The sequence below is a fragment of the Archocentrus centrarchus genome, chromosome 21 (genome assembly GCF_007364275.1).
Source record: "Archocentrus centrarchus isolate MPI-CPG fArcCen1 chromosome 21, fArcCen1, whole genome shotgun sequence".
Lineage (NCBI taxonomy): Eukaryota > Metazoa > Chordata > Actinopteri > Cichliformes > Cichlidae > Archocentrus > Archocentrus centrarchus.
This window is the reverse complement of record NC_044366.1, coordinates 7265802-7287173: the sequence shown is the minus strand read 5'-3', so window position 1 is coordinate 7287173 and position 21372 is coordinate 7265802. Positions and strand designations below refer to the sequence as shown.

Below are 21372 nucleotides of genomic sequence, written 5' to 3'. Positions count from 1 at the left end.
TTTGTGTTCTAAGTCTGATGCTCTATAGATAGTTGCATGCTCTTGTTGTGTTTTTGTTTAACCGTGCATGGTAAGGAGCTTCTTGGTGCATTATCGCCACAGTGATGGCTGTTATGTCCTACCAGGCAGCAGTTAAAAACAAGGGAAAATATTAAAATCACAAAAAATCTAACTATTAAAAATTCTGAAAGTCATGTCTATCGCTAATGTAGAAGTGACCTATGTTTGAATTACAGAATGCCGTCACTTGTTATCCATCCTGTGTCTGAAAAGGGCTACAATTAACTACAAAGGTTTAGAAGTTGTTAAAAAAATTAAAGGGACAATAAAACATAACTGTAAAGGAATAACTAAAGGTAATGGCAGCAAAAATAAAATAAAAACACAGCAATTAAGACAATCTCCCACATACAAACAAGTGAATACGTCTCTGTTATACTTGTGACACTAGAGCTTAAAACTGTCGAGGTGTTCTGCAGGTGAAGTAACACAAACTAAAAGGTTTATCCCAAACGTAGCAGCCAGCTGAGCTGAGCATCGCTTTAAGGACACTGTGGCGCTGTGCGATGCAGCTGTGGAGTTGCTCCAGTGGCCGGGGCTTGGCACAGTGGCGTTTGATACACGACGTGATCACATCAGACGGCGATGATGGATGGCAGGTGAAACACACACCACAGATGTACGAGGCACAGCTGACAGGACACAGCACAGAGGGGATGAGAGACGAGGACATGGGGAGGGGTACGACGACAACACACTAACAACAGGTGATGATGGATAGGCGGCGAGCTGCTGGGCCGTGACAGCTGCCTCTCTGTATGAACACACACCCTGTACCACCTCACTATCTACAGCATTTTTTTTTTTTTTTTTTTAAAGAAATGGAGTCCTGGTTCGGGCACAGCTTTGCTCTTCTGTCATTCGGCCTCTTTTTGCTTCACAGGGAGCAGACAGATTGGAACTGACGGAGGAGAAGTGATGGAGGAGCAGAGTATAAACACCACTAGCAGAGTCATGAGATATGCATAAGCTACGGCAGCATGTTTGGAATGGAGGCACAGGCCATGAAAGAGACACGCTGCATGCAAGACTGGGCCGTTACATTGCAAACAGAGCAAGTTAAGGCCAAGAACAACACTGATACATCCAGCTCTCCCCTCCTTTGCTTCCCGTCCTCTACTAGAAGCCAAAATCGAAAACAATGCGGTCTTCGAAGATGGCGATGAGCAGCATGATGGCGAACCCAGTCAGCATGCCCAGGTTCTGTAGGATAAAGTGTCCCAGCTGGCAGCGCTTGTGGTCCTCACTGTCCCCATGAAGCATTTCTGGCAGCTATAAAAGAGACAAAGTAACCAGTTGGGATAAGCAACAGACTTTTTGGGATTAGCATTGCAGATCAGGAGGCAATGAGAATACAACCGGCTGCCCGTGTGTGGGAGAGGAGACAGAGTTGGGGGACAATTATCACTTTGGGGCTGTGGAGTACACCCAGCCAACTCACCATATCCACCAGAGCTACATAAAGGAACATGCCAGCTGTGATGGCGAAGATCCAGTTGGTGACATTGTGCGTGTACTGGCCCACAGCTGTACCAATCAGCATGCCAACGTAGGCCATGAGGGCGGACAGCAGATTGTAGACAATAGCCTGTTTCACCGTCATCCCGGCTTTCAGCAGCACCGCAAAGTCACCTGTCGGCCAAGAGACACTCGTTTAAATGGCATCACTGCAAAGCATCTTATTCCAACACACACAAACACACATGCTGACGTCCAACTTCTGTGTCAGGAGTAAATCTGTTCTTTTCAGAAGGTAAAAGCAGCACGACAGCTGTATGTCCGATTTCTGCTTACCGTCTGAAAAGTGACATGCTCTTTGCAGTGTAGAAACTCCCTCGGTGAGCAGTGTGGCACATGTCATGTATTTTTATTTATTTCTCCAGTTTACTCAGTGACTCACTCTGCCTTTGGTGATGAGGTGAACTTGTTCTAAACAAACCTCCCTGCACGCATCCCCCACCACTCTCTGTCTTCATGTAGGTGAAAGAAAAAAAAAAAAAAAAGAGCTGCACTTCATATACTTATGATTACATATGCATGCAGTAGCCTCTCTACCCTCTTCAATCATCGCCGGGCCAAATGCGAGGAGGCCCTAGTCTCAGCGGAAACGCCCTGGATTTGGAGAGAGAGATGAATACTGAGAAGGGGGGTGGCCTACATTTCCTGCACCGTGTAACAAGCGGCCTCTTTTCCTCACTAATTACCACAATGAATATATTACCACTCTGCTCTCATCCATCAATCAACCCCGGAGAAAAGAGGGGAGAACTTACATAGAGACGGTCCACACACACCTCGCTTCAGTGGAATTTTTTCACCCCCCCTCAACTTTTCCTGCCTCCCCCGTTCCAAACCGTCAGACACTCAGACACGCCTGCTGCCGCCTCATCTACCGCAATTAACACACCCATCACTGCCAATTAGTTTCACTCTGGGTGGTTAAAGAACCCTCATAATCATCATCTTTTCCATCCAGCTGCCAGTCGGGGGACAGTCTTTGTGTTCAGGAGGAGCTGAGAGGTGCACTTGTCAAACTGCTGCGTTTGTCTGACAAGCTGCCCGACAGGGGTGAAAGCACGGCAGCGAGTGCTGCTGAAGAAACGGGCACAGAATCAACAGGAAATGTGAAATTACACGGGGACAAAGGGACCGATCTCACATATCTCCACACATCGCTTCAGATGAGACTTCAGCGCCGCAGTTAGCCATCTGGAAACTTAAACACAACTGCGTAAAAAATAGAGATAAAGGACAAAAATTGTGGAGACGAATCAAAACTATAAGCTTTTTTTATATGCAGTCATTAACTGGTAATTTTCTGCTACTTGAAACTGCTAAATGCATTAAAATCACAGATTCTGAAGTGTTTCATCTGCTTTTCTTATTTTCCTTCTAAACATAACAAAAGGAGAACAGGATGATCAACAACACAGGGCAGGGCAGACAGACAAACTCAGGTTATTATTCACCGGTTCACACACTGCGGTAATTGACACTAGTCTATTCATCAAGCACACAAATGAGGCAATGAAGCTGCAGCACAATGAGGCACATCATCAGTACTGATCTGCTGTGGATGGGCCCATTGTCTGTCTTTTCTGCCCCATCCTCTTCCTCTCTCTATAAACAAACAGGCAGGGGAGAGCACTGCAGAGATATTTACCAAAAAAAAGGCATGACTGAACAAAACTGTTCGCTGCTGTTGAATCAGAGTGAATCAAAAGGGTCCTCAGAGAGGATAGCTGAATGCAAATGAGAGCACCGGCAGATGTATTGAACAATGTGTGCCAGGCTCAGTATATCATCTACACTGACAGATATTGGCAATTCATCTCAGTGCTGTCACACGAAAGCCACTCATTTCCCAAAAAAAAGAAAAGGGGGGGAGAAAAAAAAGCTGCATTTTCCTGGAGTGAAGAACAGAGCGCTGATTATTGACGCTGCTGGTTTCTTAACAAGTTTCAAGGGACGGAGGGTTGTGAGACTGTCTCTGATTAAAGTTTCAGTTCAAGTAAGATGAGAGCTTTTTAGCACGAGGCAGTGATTTAGACGCTGATTATCATTATGGGAACCAACCGCAGAGACTCCACAAAACAGCTTTGTACCACTTGTTGAATAAATGAAGTGTGCTGTGTCTAGTGTGTAATGAGTAAATGACTTGCTTTTGACAGTTTTTTTTTTTTTTTTAATAACCCCCCCACACACCCCCACCATCTTGGTGCACGTACCGAGTTCATGAGGTAATTCATGGCAGAAAACAGCCACTGATGTACTGATGCCACCTGTCAGGTTTGCACTGAATGCTGCGCCTGTGGGGATGAGTTCAAAGTGTCAGAGAGAAGAGAAAGAAACAGCCCATTAGAGGAAAATACACACAACTGTGGGATGTACCAGTTAAATATTCAGCTTCAGCCAAAGGACTGCTGGCAGTAGCTTCATTCTTGGTATAAAAAAAAAAGACTGTTTTGCAGGGGATGTAAATGTGGTGGTAGCACCATGTTCACCGCATTTCATTTAATTCATCAAATTTAAACTCTATAGTGACTCATTAGCTGATGTCAGTGCCGTATGCCCTTAGCTTGTAACAATGTAAACTCTGGAACTGCATCAACAAGCTGGAAACATTAACCTGATAATCGGACTGAACTGACATTTTGATTCTGAGATTATCAGAGGTTTGAAACCAGGTAACAGGAAAAACATGAATGTAATTTGGACCTGTTACGCCTCTCCTTATTTTCTCATACATACCTATACTCTTACATGATTGGATATTAATATTAAACACGGCCAAAGTTTCAAATAAACGGGCTCTTCTATTTACAAGCGTGCTCTAAAAGCTCAGGCTTCTCTGAACCTCTTTTTTCCCCCCTCTGGGATCTGTTTGAGGGGAATGAGTATCCCGAGTACATGCTGCATTCCTTATACCCCAAAATTCAGATCGGAGCTGGGAGTGTCATACCCAAGTTGACTGCATTCCAGTAATAGTAGTTGGAGAACAGGCTTTGTTTCTCTCCATAGTAAGGTAGAACCATTAGTAGCAATACCTGGAGTACCTGGAGCACTTTTACAAATAGATCCTGGTCAGTTCTCTGTGCAAGAGTACAGATTACAAGTTCTACAGTTTTACTGCAGTTTACACTCACTGCTGCCATTTTAAATTGTGAAGTTGTGAACCAGTCAGCAATAGTCAGGTACACAACTGTGGGCACAGAAGCCTATAGACAGGCGCTAAAAAGGCTGGATTCAGACAGTGGATAAAGTGCTTCACTGACGACCAGTATGAGACAAACAAATATCATCCTCTAGCTGATATCCAATAACAATATGGAGATGGAATTGACCGTAATAGACCACTTTAATATTAATGCAAAGTTTTATAGTGCCTGAATTCAATTCCAGTTCAATAATTAAAAGCATTGTATATTTTCACCTCTTTCATTTCTGTGAACAGACTAAATATACTCAGTATTACCGTATACTATGTCCTAATGCATACTGCATGTTGCCTTTCCTCATCTGACATTACAAAAATGTACACCTAAATTTTGGTAATGTTGATGTAAACAAAAAAAAAAAAAAAAACACAATTATGATATATGAACATTAGTCCCTCTTTGTGTTTTAAGGTGTTAAAAAACTCATTTCCATCACTGGATTTATGCAGAAAATCCTGGAGTTAGTCCTTTTCTATTAACCAGCAGTGAAGACGGTCACAGACTCGTGTTACCTATGGCGAGGCCGTCGCTGAAATTGTGCATGCCATCTCCCATGATGACCATCCAGGCAATGCTGGCTATACCAGCATCCTTCATCTCCTGGTCTGAGTGGCAGTTTCCCCCATGAGAGTGACCGTGTCCGTGCGAGTGCCCGTGTCCGTGACCGTGCTTCTTGTTTTTACATCCATTCTCCCTGGTGGGGGACTGACGGGGGTTTGAGGGTGCCAGGGGCGTCTTGTTGGTGGGAGAGTCGGGTGTGTGGAGTTCAGTGAGCTGCGTGTCATTGTGGCTGTTGTCGCAGGAGACGGTTGTGCTGTCGGGGTCTGGATGAGGGAGGAAATGTTAAGAGGAGGACAAAAAGCTGCTGAAGGTTGTGACCTGCTGTAAAGACTTCACGACCGAACTCTTACCTTCACTGAGCGGCTTCAGGTGCAGCCACTCTGCATCCGAGCGCCGATTTAATTTATGATCGGACAACTTCCTCCCAATATTGCCCTCCTCACTCACTTTCTTCATGCCCTGTGAGCAACAATATTCACTACGCATCACAAATGTCTCATATACAGTCTCAACAAAAACCAAAACCTAAGGCAGAAACAGAGTTTTTGAGATTTAGCATTCAATAACTGCAACGTTCAGCCCCGTCCATCATCTCCAGCTGGATCAAGTTAACTCACCCCCTGGTCTCTGTAGTGCTTAAACATGCCAATACAGTGTTCAATGATGAAGAGGAGGTAGATGCCGGCCAAGGCTGTAAGCCCCTTCCACACTCCATCAAAAGCTGTTGCTAGATCATCGTCCTGGATCGTCCCATGTTTGCTGTGGTCGTGCTGCCCTTGGGACTGAAGACAGGAAGAGGAGCAGCAGATGACTAAATGACACATGATGGTGTCAGATTTATCAGAGCAGTTTGACCTTGAATCACTAAGAGGAAACTATATGACTATAATGGACTCGATGAGTTACTGAAAACTGTTCAGTGGAAAGGCGATTTGTGGTTTTGGCATCATCAAATGTGACAAATGTGACAACACATCTTAAAAATTTTAAATATGTTTGTACTGTAATTGATTAAAATTTGTATTTTTACTAAAAGGAGAAAAAATGAGCCATTGCAGCTGAATGGGTACAGACCTACAAATTTGTTTTATTATTATCCCTTTGAGGTGTCGCTGTTTAAGAGGTGAACATAAATTAATTAATGTTCACTGAACTTGACAAATGTTACATAAACAAACTGCCAAACTTGCGTTGCCAAAAAATACATATTATTTATCAGCGAGTGAAGGTATTGGTTGTTTTAAATGTGTCGAGGCTGAGCATGTGAGTACAGCCTTTGAGATTTGATGCTGGCTTACTGCTGTGTTGCATTAGATATCAAATATTACTTTTCTCTTTGATGTCATCAATCCATTTAGCCGCATCTATGTCTATTTTAATATTTTAATGTGCCTACATGTTTCTGCATTTTCATCAAAGCAGTGGATGTGAGTGGAAAGTCATTTGTGGTTCAGTATTTAAAAATGAAGGAACAGCGTCACTGTTGCTCTGGATAACCCACAGAATCCACACTTTTAGCTTCAATTAATTTTCATTGAAGAAATAACAATATGTCTTTATGTCTCATACTCACGTGAGGCAGCAGGTGAAGGAGAGCGTCACCACTGAGCGTGCCCACTGCCAATGCTACAAGAAAGGTGAGCAGGAATTTGAAGCACGACTGCTTGAGGATAGGCACGAGTACGACACCCAGCAGGGACAGCAGGCTGATGATGGTGATGGACACAAATCCCCAGATCCAGACCCACACTGGAAAGAGAAAAACAAACACAGATTACATTAGATGATTATAATATGAGCATTATTTTTTTTTTTTTTTCCTACGGCAACTGAACTTATTGCTGAAAAAAAAGCCAAAATAAACGCAACAACAAGACTTTTAGGAATGACGACTACACCATCACATGACTCATGCCTATAGGTGTTTCCCCCCCCCATCTTGTTCACACGTGAAGAAAAGCATCCTCCAGAGGTTTTAAATCCTCATGCCCTTGTGATGACACATGATGCCTAAAGCAAAAAAACATGATGTGACATTTCAGCAGAATTCTTCTCGCCTCATTTTTCATTCAAGGCCACAGTCAAGAGACGTGAAGCATAGGAGGAAAAAGTGAGAAAGGTACACTATCATTTAAACTGTCAGTCGGGCTGTCAGTCCAGGACACATCTCAGAAACGGGCCGAGACCGAGCGAGAAAAAGTTTTGTCGTCAAACACGACAACATGTTTAATGCGGTATGAAATTCCGTGTCACACCAAAGTCGGGCTGTGCTTTCTACAGCGGTGCTGGTCCTTCACTGCTGACATTCAGCTAAAGGACATCTATTGACTGAAATACCGAGTGCATGTAATACACATCTTACAGACAATTGACTCAGGAAGGCTATTTGAGAACCATGACACAATACACGAATAATTTTTAAAGAAACATTTCAAAGATTTACCTTTTCTTTTCTTTTGTTAAAGATAATCCGATGCAGCTCATTTTAAGTTGACCGGTTACCCATTATGTTGTCTTCAAACTGTTTAACATACTGTACGCCGAGCTCTTGAGGTTTGATGGAGCTTAATTCAGATAAACAAAAGGTACCAAAGGTGACACACAGCCAGAGGGGGGAAAAAAATGACAGATAGACTTTCTCCTCTCGTCTAATCGGCCCCAGGTGGTGGAGCTTTTGAAGAGCTGATCTGAAACGTGTCTTAAACCTGACGGAGTGGTCTTTAGAGAGACTGAAACAAGCTGCTACTGCACCATTACACAGCTGTGGGATTAAAACAACATTACAAAAGACATCTCTTCCCGGGCAGCAGCTTCACTATTCAGAAAACAGGAGGCTGGAGTTCCTCCTGGGTAAAGCGTTTTAGCTGGAGCGGTGTGCTCTGATGCTAGTAATTAGCTTTTGGGAAGCTGCTCTTGTCTTCTGAAGCCATGACAAAAGGATGCATTTGGTTTTGACAATGCTGGAGACCACAGCCTCACATTGTCTAACATCTGGACTAGATGAGTGTCAGTTATTCAGACTCTCCTTTAATTTGCCACCAGGATCCCTTTGTGATGGATTTAACTTGCTGCCACTTCTTTCAAAACCCAACACCCCTTTGCCAGTAAAATGAATTCAGAGTACATGCCAAACCTGAGCAGTGTGACTCTTTGAGCTATTTGGATTCAAGCTGTAAGGTACGACATTATGCTCTTTTTTTTATTCCCTCATCAATTAGATCGCATTGGGCTAAAATCCTCAAACCTCCCCACATTCTCTGCACATAAAACTTCCTTTCTGCAGTTTATGCCCCATATTGACAGACATTGTGGTGGTTCATAATTAAAGTGATGGATCCAAATGTGGACCTCTGATCAAAAATTTAGTCACATGATGTCAGATGATGCTGTGATGGTACACAGTGTGCTGTATAGAAACTCCGTGAACAGAGAGACCTGATGGAAGGTGCTGGGGTATAGGAGGAGCTTTTTAATTGAGACTGAGATCAGGTGAAATACAGTTATTTTACAGTTGCATATGTGGATCCAAGAATATCTGCATGAAACACAGAGGCACCCAATTGGCTTAAAGGGAGCTAAAAAAAAATTAATTTTAGAAAAAGGTTAAACTAAAGGGCTGCACATTGTCCCGGTATAAGATAAACAAGGATGATCTTGACCTGTGAATCATGATCATGTAAAGATACTCTAGCAGAGTTTAAAAACAAACAGCCCCCCCCCCCCCCCCCACACACACACACACACACAGGTCCCCTTTAAAAATAATTATTACACTAATAACAGATGCAAAAGCTATGATGACAGTAGGCTCTCCAATACGTCCAAAACAGCAAATAGTAACACATGACCAAGAAAATCTTGTCTTTAATTCCAAGTAACTGTGCCACAAAAAAGTCTCCCAAAGCATTCAAGCGATATTACATGAACGGGAGGGACAAATGGAAAACACATTTTCAAACTCCTGTTTTGTGAAATTCTGTGTGACCCTCTGAGGAAAACATTCCTCTGAAACTGGCAAAAAGGTGTGAATGACGATGACTTCTAAAGCTTTTGACACGCCCGTTTATAACACGTGATGCTGCATCGCTCCTGGGCTCACCGTGTTTCCATGAGCACTGCAGGCATGCTGAGAGTCAGCCCGCAAAAATACCAGAACTGCATTTGGGACACCCACAGGATACTGGACAGGGCACATTTGGCTGATCTGCACTGCTGAGATTCCCAAAGGTCTCAGTGAATATTTATGAATTGTAACATATTTTTTGTACATTTCTTTTCTGCTTTGCACTTTGTTGATTGAGAATAATTTCTGTTCAGAATCAGAATCAGAAGGTTTTTATTGCCATATGGGTGAACAGGTTCACAGCATTAGGAAATTGCTGCGGTACTTCGTGCTTACAGAAAAAAACAAATAAGTATAAAAACTATAAGACAATATACAAGTATACAAATTGCAAATATACAGAGATATTAGAGCTATAACTATAACACAATATTACAAAATTACAAAATATACAGTGCAGAGACTAATTAAAAGATAAAAGAATGTAAACTATATTCCACTAATATGTACATCAGTGCAATCAGACAGGTGCATAGACATAGGGTGTTGAGGGGGAAACAAAGTCAAAAGTGTTTATTTTGGTATAAAAAACTGTTAAAGGCACGAATTCAAGTATTTTTGTCTTAAATCTGAGTCACTACACGCTTGATTGACATTTTAAATCATATGTCATGGTAAGAATGATAGGAAGGCCCGTTTTCATAGGCTAACAGTACTCTAGCAATCACCTATTAGAGTACAAAAAATAAATTCCCTCCTCTTCATATGTTAGAAGGGCAACTTCAGCCTCATCTCAGAGTTCGGTGTACGATCACGGCAGCCCATGCAGCCAGCATCAATGAAGCATCGAGCCAGCAGCAGCCAAGGAAAGCAAAATGGAGGAAAGCTTCATTGTGTTTGTGATTTCAGGCAAGCATACAACACAAGTTTTAGTCTGTATCGAAACCACAGGAGGAGGCCTCAACTCGGAAATATGTTTCCATCTAATGAGACATGTTGGGTGTGTGCGTGCTTTAACAGTCACGTAGCTTATTGTAGGTCAGTGCTGTGTAAACAGAGCTCACATTTGCTATGTGTTCCTCCCAGTATCTCCTATACATCTATTAAAGCTTTTCCTCAAGTTAAAGAGGAAAAGAGGTAGATTATTTTTGAAAACTCAGCATTCTTTGCTCTGTCCTCTGTGGCTCACTCAAACAGAGTGCTGAATCCAGCAGTGAGCGCGGCACATGCAACATCCTGTGTGAAAGCCCCTTGAGACAGTAAAGTGTCCAGAAAAGTAGAGCACAACACTGAATATCAAAGCACCTCTGCCACACAGTTTTCCTAAGGATGGAGGGCATTTACATCCAGAATCTGCTGAAGTGGACTTCAGTGTGATAGAGGATCACAGTAGTCACAAACAGCATCAAGTCAAGCTGTTTGCTTCAGCCCATGTAATGCATAAAGCCAGAGCTCGCTCACTTATTGCCTGCCTCCCTCCCTCTTAATATCAATGGACAGTGCTGCCATCTGCTCCTGCGCCAAGATGTGGGAGTGAAGGGAAAGAATTCAGTCTGATGCTTTTATTCTTCTACCAAAATCAAACACAGTAACAGGTTAGCAAAAACAGTGTAAATGCCTCTGAATCCTGAGTTGCAGTCAGCATATATTTAAAAATGAGCAGAGCCGGTTTACTGATTCTACAGATTATAGAGTCTCATCCTGAGGACAGACAAAACAGTCAATCTGTATTCAAAATCTTTTCACTAATGCTCACTTTCTTGTTTTATTAGAACCACCTTTTTCAATGTGCATTATATAAGTAAAGATTTACAGATGATTGCTTTTCTATTTGTCCCCATCAGGCGGAACAATGTGTAACCCTGAGAGGCAACTGTACATCAGCCAGACAGTCCATCGCCACATCACTGCAGGTCCTTCAGACTCACGCAGCTCATCTCCCTCTCTATCTCATTACCTTTATGCAGCTGTGGTTGTGTGGGTGTGTGTGTGTGTGTGTGTATGTCCATATGAGTAGATATGGAGGTGGGCAGGGGGTTGCAGCAGGGCAATTTAAAGGCGGTGATAAGGGAACAGAGGCGAGAACGAAAGAGACCAACTTCTCTCCAATTACACATCTCCTGTGAGCCACGGCTCAGAAAAATGGCCCACGGTGTCGCTTAGGATCTCCTAATTGGCACGGCGCAAAAAAGAGGGGAGTGGGGACCAGAAAGAAGTGAACTGCAAATTTTCCGAGCTCCCCCGTGGATGCCAGCAGGAGGTAAATGAGAGGCAGCTCTGCAGCTTGTGGTGACGTCTGCGGTTGAATCTTGGTGCACCATTTCTGAAAATCTAACGCCTCTAGTTTTCTACTAATGAGGAACCATTGCTGCCCTTTTGACTTGTTTGTGCTGTCTTCCTCATCAACATTACCTTTTCTTTTTTTTTTTTTTAAGTAGTGTTTTCAGTGGAGACACACTTTTGCCGCCACTGAAGGTTTCTCCGTAAAGAAGTGTGTGTTTAACAATCAAAGCATTTAGGGAATTCTTCCAGCCTCATAGCTGAACTTCAGTCCCTGTTGTCTACACCCAGTGTAACCCTGTCAAGCGTAAATCTCTCTTTAGTCATAAGAGCAGCACTCCTAATTAAAAATTATTTCAGTTTGTGCAGAATATCTCATGACCCCACACTCGCCGTGATGGCCAATAGCAGCTCCTGCTGCACCTAATGTATATAAAAACAAAAACACACAGCAGGGGTATCACAAAAACATGAGAACACACAGACTCAGAAGGAACCTATTATGCTATCATGGTAAGGAGCTCAGCCAACTGAAGATGAACTTAAACCAAACAGAAGATGGGTATATGATAAATAAAGATTATTTTTAAATGTGAAAGCTACTCTACACGAACCAGATATAGAGCTGGAAATGAGCATAAGGTCCTCTTTAACCAGCGCAACATGATTTGACTGCTTATTACACAAGTTTACAAAATACTGTATTTCCAGATGGCTTTGTGTCATCTATTCCGAGCCCTTCAACACACACACATTAATGTACCATGAAAGAAATTCTAAGAAGAAACCTGAAGATGTGCAGTCGATCTTGATTTTTTTTTTTTTTTTTTGGCTTGCAATAACTGAGATTACTGCTCCTCTTTTGATTTGTATGAAGCTTTTTATGGTTTTGAGTTTTATTTCACAACCTGCAACTCATTAACTTTAAAACTCTGTGATTTGATAATTTGTATTCTCATAAACCTAGAAACACTGCACGGTCCCAGAGCAGGGCTTAACACCGACCTTCCCTCTTTATAGCTTTGCTTTTGTGCTCTTTCACTTTTGGGTTTTCTTTTTGGATATTATTGATTAGAGGATGTGATCAGAATACAAAGTGAGAGAAGAAAGCTTACTGGAAGAAAGGAGTAGTTGGGTTATTAAAAAGACACAAAAAGTCCTATCCTGCATTTAGAACTAGGGAAAAAGGACCACTCATTCACTGCCACGGTAACTGAAATTATTTAATAAGGACACACTGTCACAGACAGAAAGCTCCAAACACAGATTGTGAGTGCTGCAGTTAGGTGTGTGAATATCACATAAATGGTCTGTATTAAGGTCAGTTGGCTGCAAGATGACCAACCAGTCATTCTTCCTGGGTGATCTATGGCACATTAGCGGGGTGAGGCCATTTTGACCTCCATCCTAATTAGCTCTTAATGCTCACTGGGAATTTTTTTATATTTTTATCAGAGATTTGCGCGACTAGTCAAATAATCATCGCTATTGTCACTAGTCGGTAAGCCTAATTATTAAGATTTTAATTGATGAACAGTCCCGTAAAGGGTTGTCCTAAATGTTATGCAGCTATCTGCCACCAGATGGAGCTGCAGCCCGGACATCGTTATAGAAAAATCACGACATCCCGTTTCCTATTGGTGGAAAAATGCACCACATCAACCAATCAAAAAAGTATATGGTTGCTGAGGGACAGGTGAAAACTGTGAGCGTGATGGGGCAAAAAACAGACAGCGATACTGATAGTGAGGTTTGAAATATGAGAGATTTTAGCGTGTTTGGAGTGTATAGTTAGTGTGTAGTGTCTAAAACGTCTGATGGGGGCACCACTTCTTGTTCGTGTTTAAAAAAAAAAAAAAAAAAATTCAGTTTTGTTCAATTTTGTTCACAAAGTCAGTGCAATTGTTTAATTTTAGTTTTTTGTGCGTTAAAATGTAAAGCATAAAATAAAATGTAAAATATAAGCATTTCAGAACAGGTGCAGAACAGAGCAAGCACTTTGTGAAGGCAGCTGCCTCGATTGATACACCTTGAACAACAGCTGAGATTCAAGGTCGTTCCATTGAACTCCAGTCTACCTGAAAGGCCATACACTGAGGAGAAATTCTGGGTTTTTGCATGCAGGTCGTCAGGTCAAGGTCATGAATGTAGTCACAGATTCTGCCTGCAGTGAGCGACTGCAGCAGCTGCAAAACTGCATGTGTGACTTCAGAGGAACCTTTCTGTGTATGAATAACAGTTACTGTTCTGAGATAACCTTGTGGCAGTGATTTTGTTACAAAGAACAAAATGCATGATTAACAGTAAACAGGCAAAACACCTCCCGGACTACGATGAGAGTGCTTACTGTTTTATATCACTGGAAGTTTCAGGAGCTGCTTCTCTAAAATTCTACATTATTACAAAACTGAGGTTACTCCTTCCTTCAGCTGTAAATAAAATTTAATTAACTCATGTTGTGTAAACATATGAAGCTTGGGATTAGCTAGCAACTCAAGCAAAAAAAGCATTCTTCAATTACTGCACTGGGTTCCAGCTGTTTGTTTTTTCTTTTTTAAGCTAATGTCACTGCTCAATCTACTCTCCTGTGTGTCCTCTGCAGCTCTGTACAGCAGAAATGAAAAAAGCAGCCTCTAACCTAAGGAGCACTGCCACATCAATCCAGTTACACAAAAATCATGTTTCATTTTTGTGGAGTCATGTTCAGGCACAATAAAAAAATGCCTTTTTTTAATTTGTTTTTGTTTTTTTTAACGAAAGCTCTAAAATTTGACACATTTTGTCAAATTAACAAGATGAATACTGCAATAAAGAAAAGATCTCACCTGTTTACTCTCAAGTAAATGTGGTAAATGCTATCCCATAGGGCTGGGTAATATATTGATTTTAAAAAAATTATATATGCTCACTGGCCACTTCATTACTGAGACCTTGCTAGTACTGGGTTTGATCCTTCAGAACTGCCTTATTTCTTTGTGACACAGATTCAACAAGGTGCTAGAAACACTCCCCAGAGATTTTGGTCCATGTTGCGATGACGGCATCACAGAGTGGCTGGAGATTTGTTGCTTGCATATCCATGAAGCAAATCTCTCTCTCCACCACATCATATCTGTGGTGAGATCTGCTGCCTGTAGAGCCCATCTGTTTACAGTGAACTCATTGTCATGTTCAAGAAACCACTTTGAGATGATTTAAGCTTTGTGACATGGTGCGTTATCCTGCTGAAAGCAGGATAATGACACTGTGGTCATAGAAAAATGGACATAGCCAGCAGCAACACTCAGGTATTTCAGCATCCACCCCACACTATTACACCACCACCACCCTGACCTGTTGATACAAGGCAGGATGGATTCATGCTTTCATGTTGTTTACACCAGATTCAGACCCTACCATCCAACTGTCACAGCAAAAATAGAGACTCATCAGACAAGGCAACGTTTTTCCAATCTTCTGCTATCCAATTTTGGTGAATCCATTTGAATTTTAGCCTCAGTTTCCTGTTCTTAGCTGAGTGGCACCCACTGTGGTCTGTTGATGTAGCCCATCTGCTTCAAGGTTTGGCTGTAACAAGTGGTTATTTGAGTTGTTGTTGCCTTTCTGTCAGCCCGTTCAAAGTCACTTAAATCCCCTTTCTTCCTCATTCTGATGCTCAGTTTGAACTTCATCAGGTTGTCTTGATCATGTCTACATGCCTAAATGCACTTAGCTGCTGCCATGTGACGGACCAATTAGATGCTTCCTTTAACGAGCAGCTGAACAGGTTTACCTAATGAAGCGGCTGGTTCGATCTGGTTCAGCCCGTCTGCTGTAGTCCGCATGCCAAAGTATCCTTCAGCAAGATACCACACCCTGAATTGCTCTGGATGCGTTCATCAGAGTGTGATTGTGTGTGTTAATGTCAGATAGAAAGCACTTAGACACAGAAACTGCTTATGGATGTGTGTGTGAAAGGGTTAAGAAGACATGCTGTATAAAGTGCTTTGAGTATTTAGGTAGAAATTTAAGAACCAGTCCATTTACCACTTCAATAAAGAACACAATAACACTAACTAATTGAGGCAATAGCAGACAAACAACTCCCATATTTTGTGAGGTTAAATTGCCATTTTTGTCAACTGAGCCTCTTGAAATACAAAGGCTTCACTTCCTTTTCAGAATGAGTTGTCTGACGGCTGGTAAGGTGGCAAAAATGTGTGGAATATTGTTTACAGTGCTTACAAAGAAGCAGATCTGACAGGTGCTCTTGAGTGAGGCAGGTTAAAAAAAAAAAAGCAGATATTATGTGGCTCAAGTACAACCAAAGAAAAACAGAGTTGGTGCAGATATTTTTTTCTTTTTTTGCCTTTATGCTCAATGAGTGGAATTGCAGCTGCTGTCCTTGTTAGGCAGCTATATCCATGTTACAGCTGACTGTGCCCACAGCAGTATTTGGCTTTTCTTTCTATGCTGGTTGGTGGATCCTGGCTTCTTGGGAGCTAAATAGAAATCCATGAAATTGAATTTTTACAAGACTTCTTGTGACATCTTTGAATGCTGCTTTTGAAGAAAACACAAAGATATAGATCTATTGGAAATTACCATTAAGCCTAAAAATATCAAGATTTTCTTCTTTTTTGGTCAATATTACCTAGCTCCCCCTGTAATCCCACCTTTAAAATTGGAAAGAAAAAGAAGAAAATAAAGTTGATATTTCACAGATCTTCCATTGATAAGAGAACACCCTCCAGGTTACGTCGTGATAGCATCACATTGTTTTATGACGGGGTCCCTGTGGTTTTACTGAAGCAAGCAGTGTCCTATGGCCGATGGCGTCAGACTAAAACTGTAAGTTACAGTTTGCTTTGTGAACCACATTTTTAAATGCTTCACTGTGAGTTAGGTTAGGTTACTAGTCTCTCACTGCAGTTCCAGCATATCTCAAAACATGCAAATTCAAATGTCTGTCTAACAAAAAAGTCATGTGGGCATAAACCATGTGCTCTAGACTGAACAGATGACACTCATTTTTTTCCCAGTAAAAATCAGATCAATAAGTCAGGTCTTACCAGAACTGACAGACTCAGAGGCTTCCTGCTCCACATCCATCTGATGGTAATGGCGGATACAGACGCGACTGTCTATTTGGTAGAGCAAGGCTGGACAAAGATAGGTGAACTGGCTGGGGGAGATGAGTGAGTCCGAACTAAGACCGTAGTGGGTGAGGAGCTGAGTGATGTTCAAACACTGAAAAGTGAAGGAGAGACCAGGAAAGTAAAACTTAATGGAGGAAACCACCAACAAAAATAAATAACATCAAAAGTATAAAAGTGAAGCACCACAAAAAGGTTATGGGATATTAAAACTCAACCCCTGGTTGCTTGATTACTAACAATGGAATCACTTCTTGCGAAGCCAAATTTCTTTCAAACTGAATATGTGCTGTAGCAAAAGGCAGATTTTGTGTTAAGTGGATTTAATTTTGACAGCACTGACAGATAATACAAACACTTCCACAAGGAAAGCCAACAATTTATTTAAAAAGGATAAGTGAGGCTGGGTTGCAAATGCTCTAATTAGCCAGTTCCTCTGAAAAGCAACACATTAAATTAACTTAAGCAGTAGTGGTACAAGAAAAACTTGACTAAGCACTGATCACTTATTAAAACAATACCATTTAAATAACAATTTTTCTGACAACTGAAGCTGATGCACTGAAGTCAGTTTATTTAATTTTTCTTGGTTTTTTAGTCCCTGTGTTTTTATTGTGAAACAATAAATATTATAAACAAGTGTACTACTTTAAAGTCTTTCACCACACTATATTTAACCTTGGTTATGTAATTGGTTTAATTTGTCTGGATGCTTGTTGATTTTTTTTTTTTGCAGGATTACATAAAATTATAGAGAGATTTGCATCAGAATTTGACCAGTTAATCAGGTAAAAAATAATTAAAAGTTTGAGCCGGTCAGGGACCATGTCTGGATCCAAGAAATTTCAGAAGGACTGATTACCATCGGACAAAACTGAATGTTTTGCATGTCTTTGCAAACACATCTTTAATTGAAATAAGAAAAACTGGCACACTGTCTTCATGTTCTCGAGAAAACATCACAAACTAGTTCAGGACATTTTCAGAACTTATTCTGACCTGTGAATGATGCAAAGCTATTCCAAGAAGGAAAATAGGGAGAAATTATCACAACAGGTCAATTTAATAAAAAAAAACCTTACCTTTTCATGCTGATGCAACAATCCACCTGGATGATTAGCTGGTTTGGGGACAGACTGAGAAATGGGAGGTGCCCCCGGTACCTCTCTCTTATCTTTATGAGAGTGACTGTGGCCATGAGTGCGATCATGGTCATGACTGTTTTCATGGTCATGGTCACCAGACGGAGATACGTGAGAAGAAGGGGTTTTGTCTTGCCCCCGCTGTCCTCTGACCCTTCCCGGTTTCCTGGGTTTCTTGGGCCGGATTGCTGTTGTAGCAGGAGCAGGCTGCAGCCTCTGGGGCACTTGAGATGGCTCCAAGTTGGCAGAACGCAGCTGCTCCTGGTTGAGGGGAGTGCCATCTATGCCTGTGTGCACTTCATGAATGTGATTGTGGTCATGTTCATGATCACTGTGATTGCTGCTGTCGTGGTCAGTGTGAGGGTGGGAAGACAGGTCCATGTGGTTAACCTGCTCGTGTTTGTGCTCTTCGTCATGTGTGTGATTGTGACTGTAGTCGTGTGTGTCACTATCTTCTACATTAGTGTGACTGTGATTATGTCCATGGTCATGGTCGTGATCATGAACATGGTCATGTTCTATGGGTGCACCAGCAGTGGTTTGGCTGCACCGAGTGGGAACTCGTTCTGTGTGTGGATGCTGGAAGTCTGGCTTTTGGTGTGGATGACCGTGACCATGCTGGTGGCCATGGCCATCATTAGTGGATGAATGTGAGTGCACCCCCTCCTGCATATCCAGCAGGTCGAGGTGGGCTACATGGTCATGGCCCAGATCCTCATGATTCACACCTACCACCTTCACTTCTCCCAAACCCAAGCTAAACAACAGACTCTGAAAGCCCTGGAAATCTAACCGGTCCTTCTGGCCATAGCGCCTGAAAAGCTGCTGGATATAGAAGTGCTGCTCCTCCTCAAGCGCATCCGCAACTTGCACGCTCTTGGACCCTGGGGACACTGTGACTCCCCTCATGTATGGAGCCTCAGAAATCTGCAGGTCGCTGTGAACGCTGCTGTGATCACTGTGGTGATGTCCATCGTGCTGATGGTGGTGTCCTTCTCCATGGCAGTGGTTGCACTGATGGAAGAGAAACGTGAGCACACACAGCAAACAGAACTTGGTGTGCACCTGGACTCGCATTGTCCCTTCACTTCTTGTCCCCTGCAATAAATAAAGAAATGGATAATTAAGTGCATGAATAAGACCCTGACAGAAGTGCTAACGAAGCAATGATTAAATATTTTTTAAATCTTTGCGATGATGTGATGTTGTTTGTTCTAATATAGTGTGTACATTTACAACTTAATCTCGTAATATTTTACAAATCTGTAGTAAATTAACACAAAAACCCCACAACTTAAGCAAACACGTAAATGTCAGACTGTTTTTAGAGGTGAGTTTATGTTTCTGACTAGTTCTACACAGGCTTCATGTTATGCTTTTGAAACTTAAGACATGCACCATTTGCAGAGTGAGTTTCAGTTTCTTAAGCTTTGATTATGCTCAGCTGCAGACACAGACAGCTGGAGATCAGTCCCGTTCTACTTCTTTAAAGTCCGCCACCTGGGGCGCATGCACACTTGGTGCACAGTAATGAAGTTCTCCAAAGACAACTCTGCACGATCACAAAAACTAAGCAGGCAGGTGGACATCCACACGGATCCTCGCTCTCACCGCCTGATTATAAAATTTATGTCACTCAGACTCTAAAAGATTCACAGACATGAAAACTATAGTCAAGGCGTAAATCAGCTTAAAATAATAAAGACGTGAACGAAGACTAACGTGGGTGAATTTGTGTTTTAGGGAAATTATCGTTTTGTCATTAGAAAACGACTAACAAAATCAACGTCACTCTAACCCAAGCAGCTCCGAGCAGGCGCTGAAAGTATAATCAAATAGTACAACTACACAAATTCATCTTTGATTTTTTTTTTTAAAAAGATGACTATGCTTATCAGTGCATCAGTGAGTGACTCACCTACTGCAAACCAAATCACTGAACTCTGCAACAGTAAATGATCACATGAAAACTATTTTATACATTGGAAAAAAATAAATAAAAGCAGGGATTTGAAATACTCTTTTTGGCAGAAAGAGTATAAACCCTTGATGTCACCAAATCATAGCGAGGATCTGAATCTTGATTTAATTATCTGACCTACAATTGAAAAAGCTCATGGTGACTGTGTCGCGTTAAACACTGAGACTGTAAGATGTCAGGAACTGTATCCTGTTGGGGAATTTTTGTCTGAATGAAAAGGAAATCTCTCTTTAATCACCTGAAATTAAAGTTGTCACAGTATTAATTTAAATCAGCATATATTCTCAATATGTAAAATTGTGTGACATAAAAAAACAATAATCACATGCAGGGATGGGATTATCTTGCATTAAAATATGTATTTATATGCAAAACAAAACTTATTTAGCTTGTTTCTGAAAACTGTTTGGATTTGCTTCTTTGGACAGAAGCATTTTGACAATAAATTACCTTAATAAGATTCTGGTTACGATAAACAAACAACACACGTTAACTAGAAGGGCACTAAGTACAGTGCATGCCTCGCCCAATCCATATTTTCTATGTGCCAGTACTACCGGGAGTTTTCATCGAAATCTGCTCATAATCATCTTGAGTAAATGTGAATAATGTCACTATCTCACAATGAATTTAAAAATTCCTGGATCCAGATCACCACCAAAATTTAATCATTTCTTCCTCGTATCACTCCCAAAAACTCCAGAAAGTGTCATCGAAATCCGTTTTTCTGAGTTATCCGACAAACATACAAACATGAATGAAAGCATAATGTCTCCACCTGTCAGTGGGCGAGGTAATTATAATCTAGCTCCATGTAAAAAAAAACAAAAAAAACAAAAAAAAACAGACACAGCTACTCAATCTAACACTTGTTTAAATGTTGCAGCACAACGAGGAATAATGAAATCTTTCATAATAAAGCAAACAGCCAAGTATTACTGATATATGGCTCATATGGGAACACCATATACAATGACAGTAATCACAAACATGAACCACTCTCAGGTTACACATTATTGATGTCAATTAATCAGTGATCAACATCAGGCCTACTAACACAATGGCACACTGATATCCTCCAGTTCAAAAGTTCACATACAATGTTAAGCACACAAAGAGAGTCGAGATAAAAAGCTTGCACACAGCAAATAAAAAGACGATTCAAAGCTGCTACCTTAAGCTTAGAATAACAAATCTAATGACTGAATCACGAATCAGCCTTCTGGAGCATAAATTTGTGTAACAAATTGCTTGCCCCCCCCCCCACACACACACACACACACACTTTAAAATGCCTGAAGCAGCAGTATCATTCCAGTCAAATGATTCTCATAAGGTCTCTCGTGGAGCCTGTGGGTGGTTGATGCGTGAGAGGAGGGGGTGGAGAGAAATAAAGAGAGGTCAAATGAGGAATACTGCTGGATAATAGTGA

At 41.5% G+C, this 21372-nt stretch overlaps 1 protein-coding gene across 5 annotated transcripts in view; it reads right to left on the bottom strand.

Moving 5' to 3' along the window:
- Positions 1-1179: 1179 nt before the first annotated feature.
- slc39a10 (solute carrier family 39 member 10) overlaps positions 1180-21372 on the bottom strand; it is a 35354-nt gene continuing 15161 nt past the window's right edge. For 3 of the 5 annotated variants that reach the window (XM_030758191.1, XM_030758193.1, XM_030758194.1), the window contains 10 exons: positions 21224-21290; positions 17900-19057; positions 16734-16911; positions 6913-7088; positions 5957-6121; positions 5690-5798; positions 5291-5602; positions 3789-3869; positions 1502-1692; positions 1180-1332 (listed from right to left, as the gene is read on the bottom strand). In XM_030758191.1, the coding sequence (XP_030614051.1) occupies positions 1180-1332; positions 1502-1692; positions 3789-3869; positions 5291-5602; positions 5690-5798; positions 5957-6121; positions 6913-7088; positions 16734-16911; positions 17900-19036 (2502 nt within the window). In that variant the 5' untranslated portion in view covers positions 19037-19057; positions 21224-21290. The remainder of the gene's footprint in view (positions 1333-1501; positions 1693-3788; positions 3870-5290; positions 5603-5689; positions 5799-5956; positions 6122-6912; positions 7089-16733; positions 16912-17899; positions 19058-21223; positions 21291-21372) is intronic. The other 2 variants (XM_030758192.1, XM_030758195.1) reach the window with 1 other exon arrangement.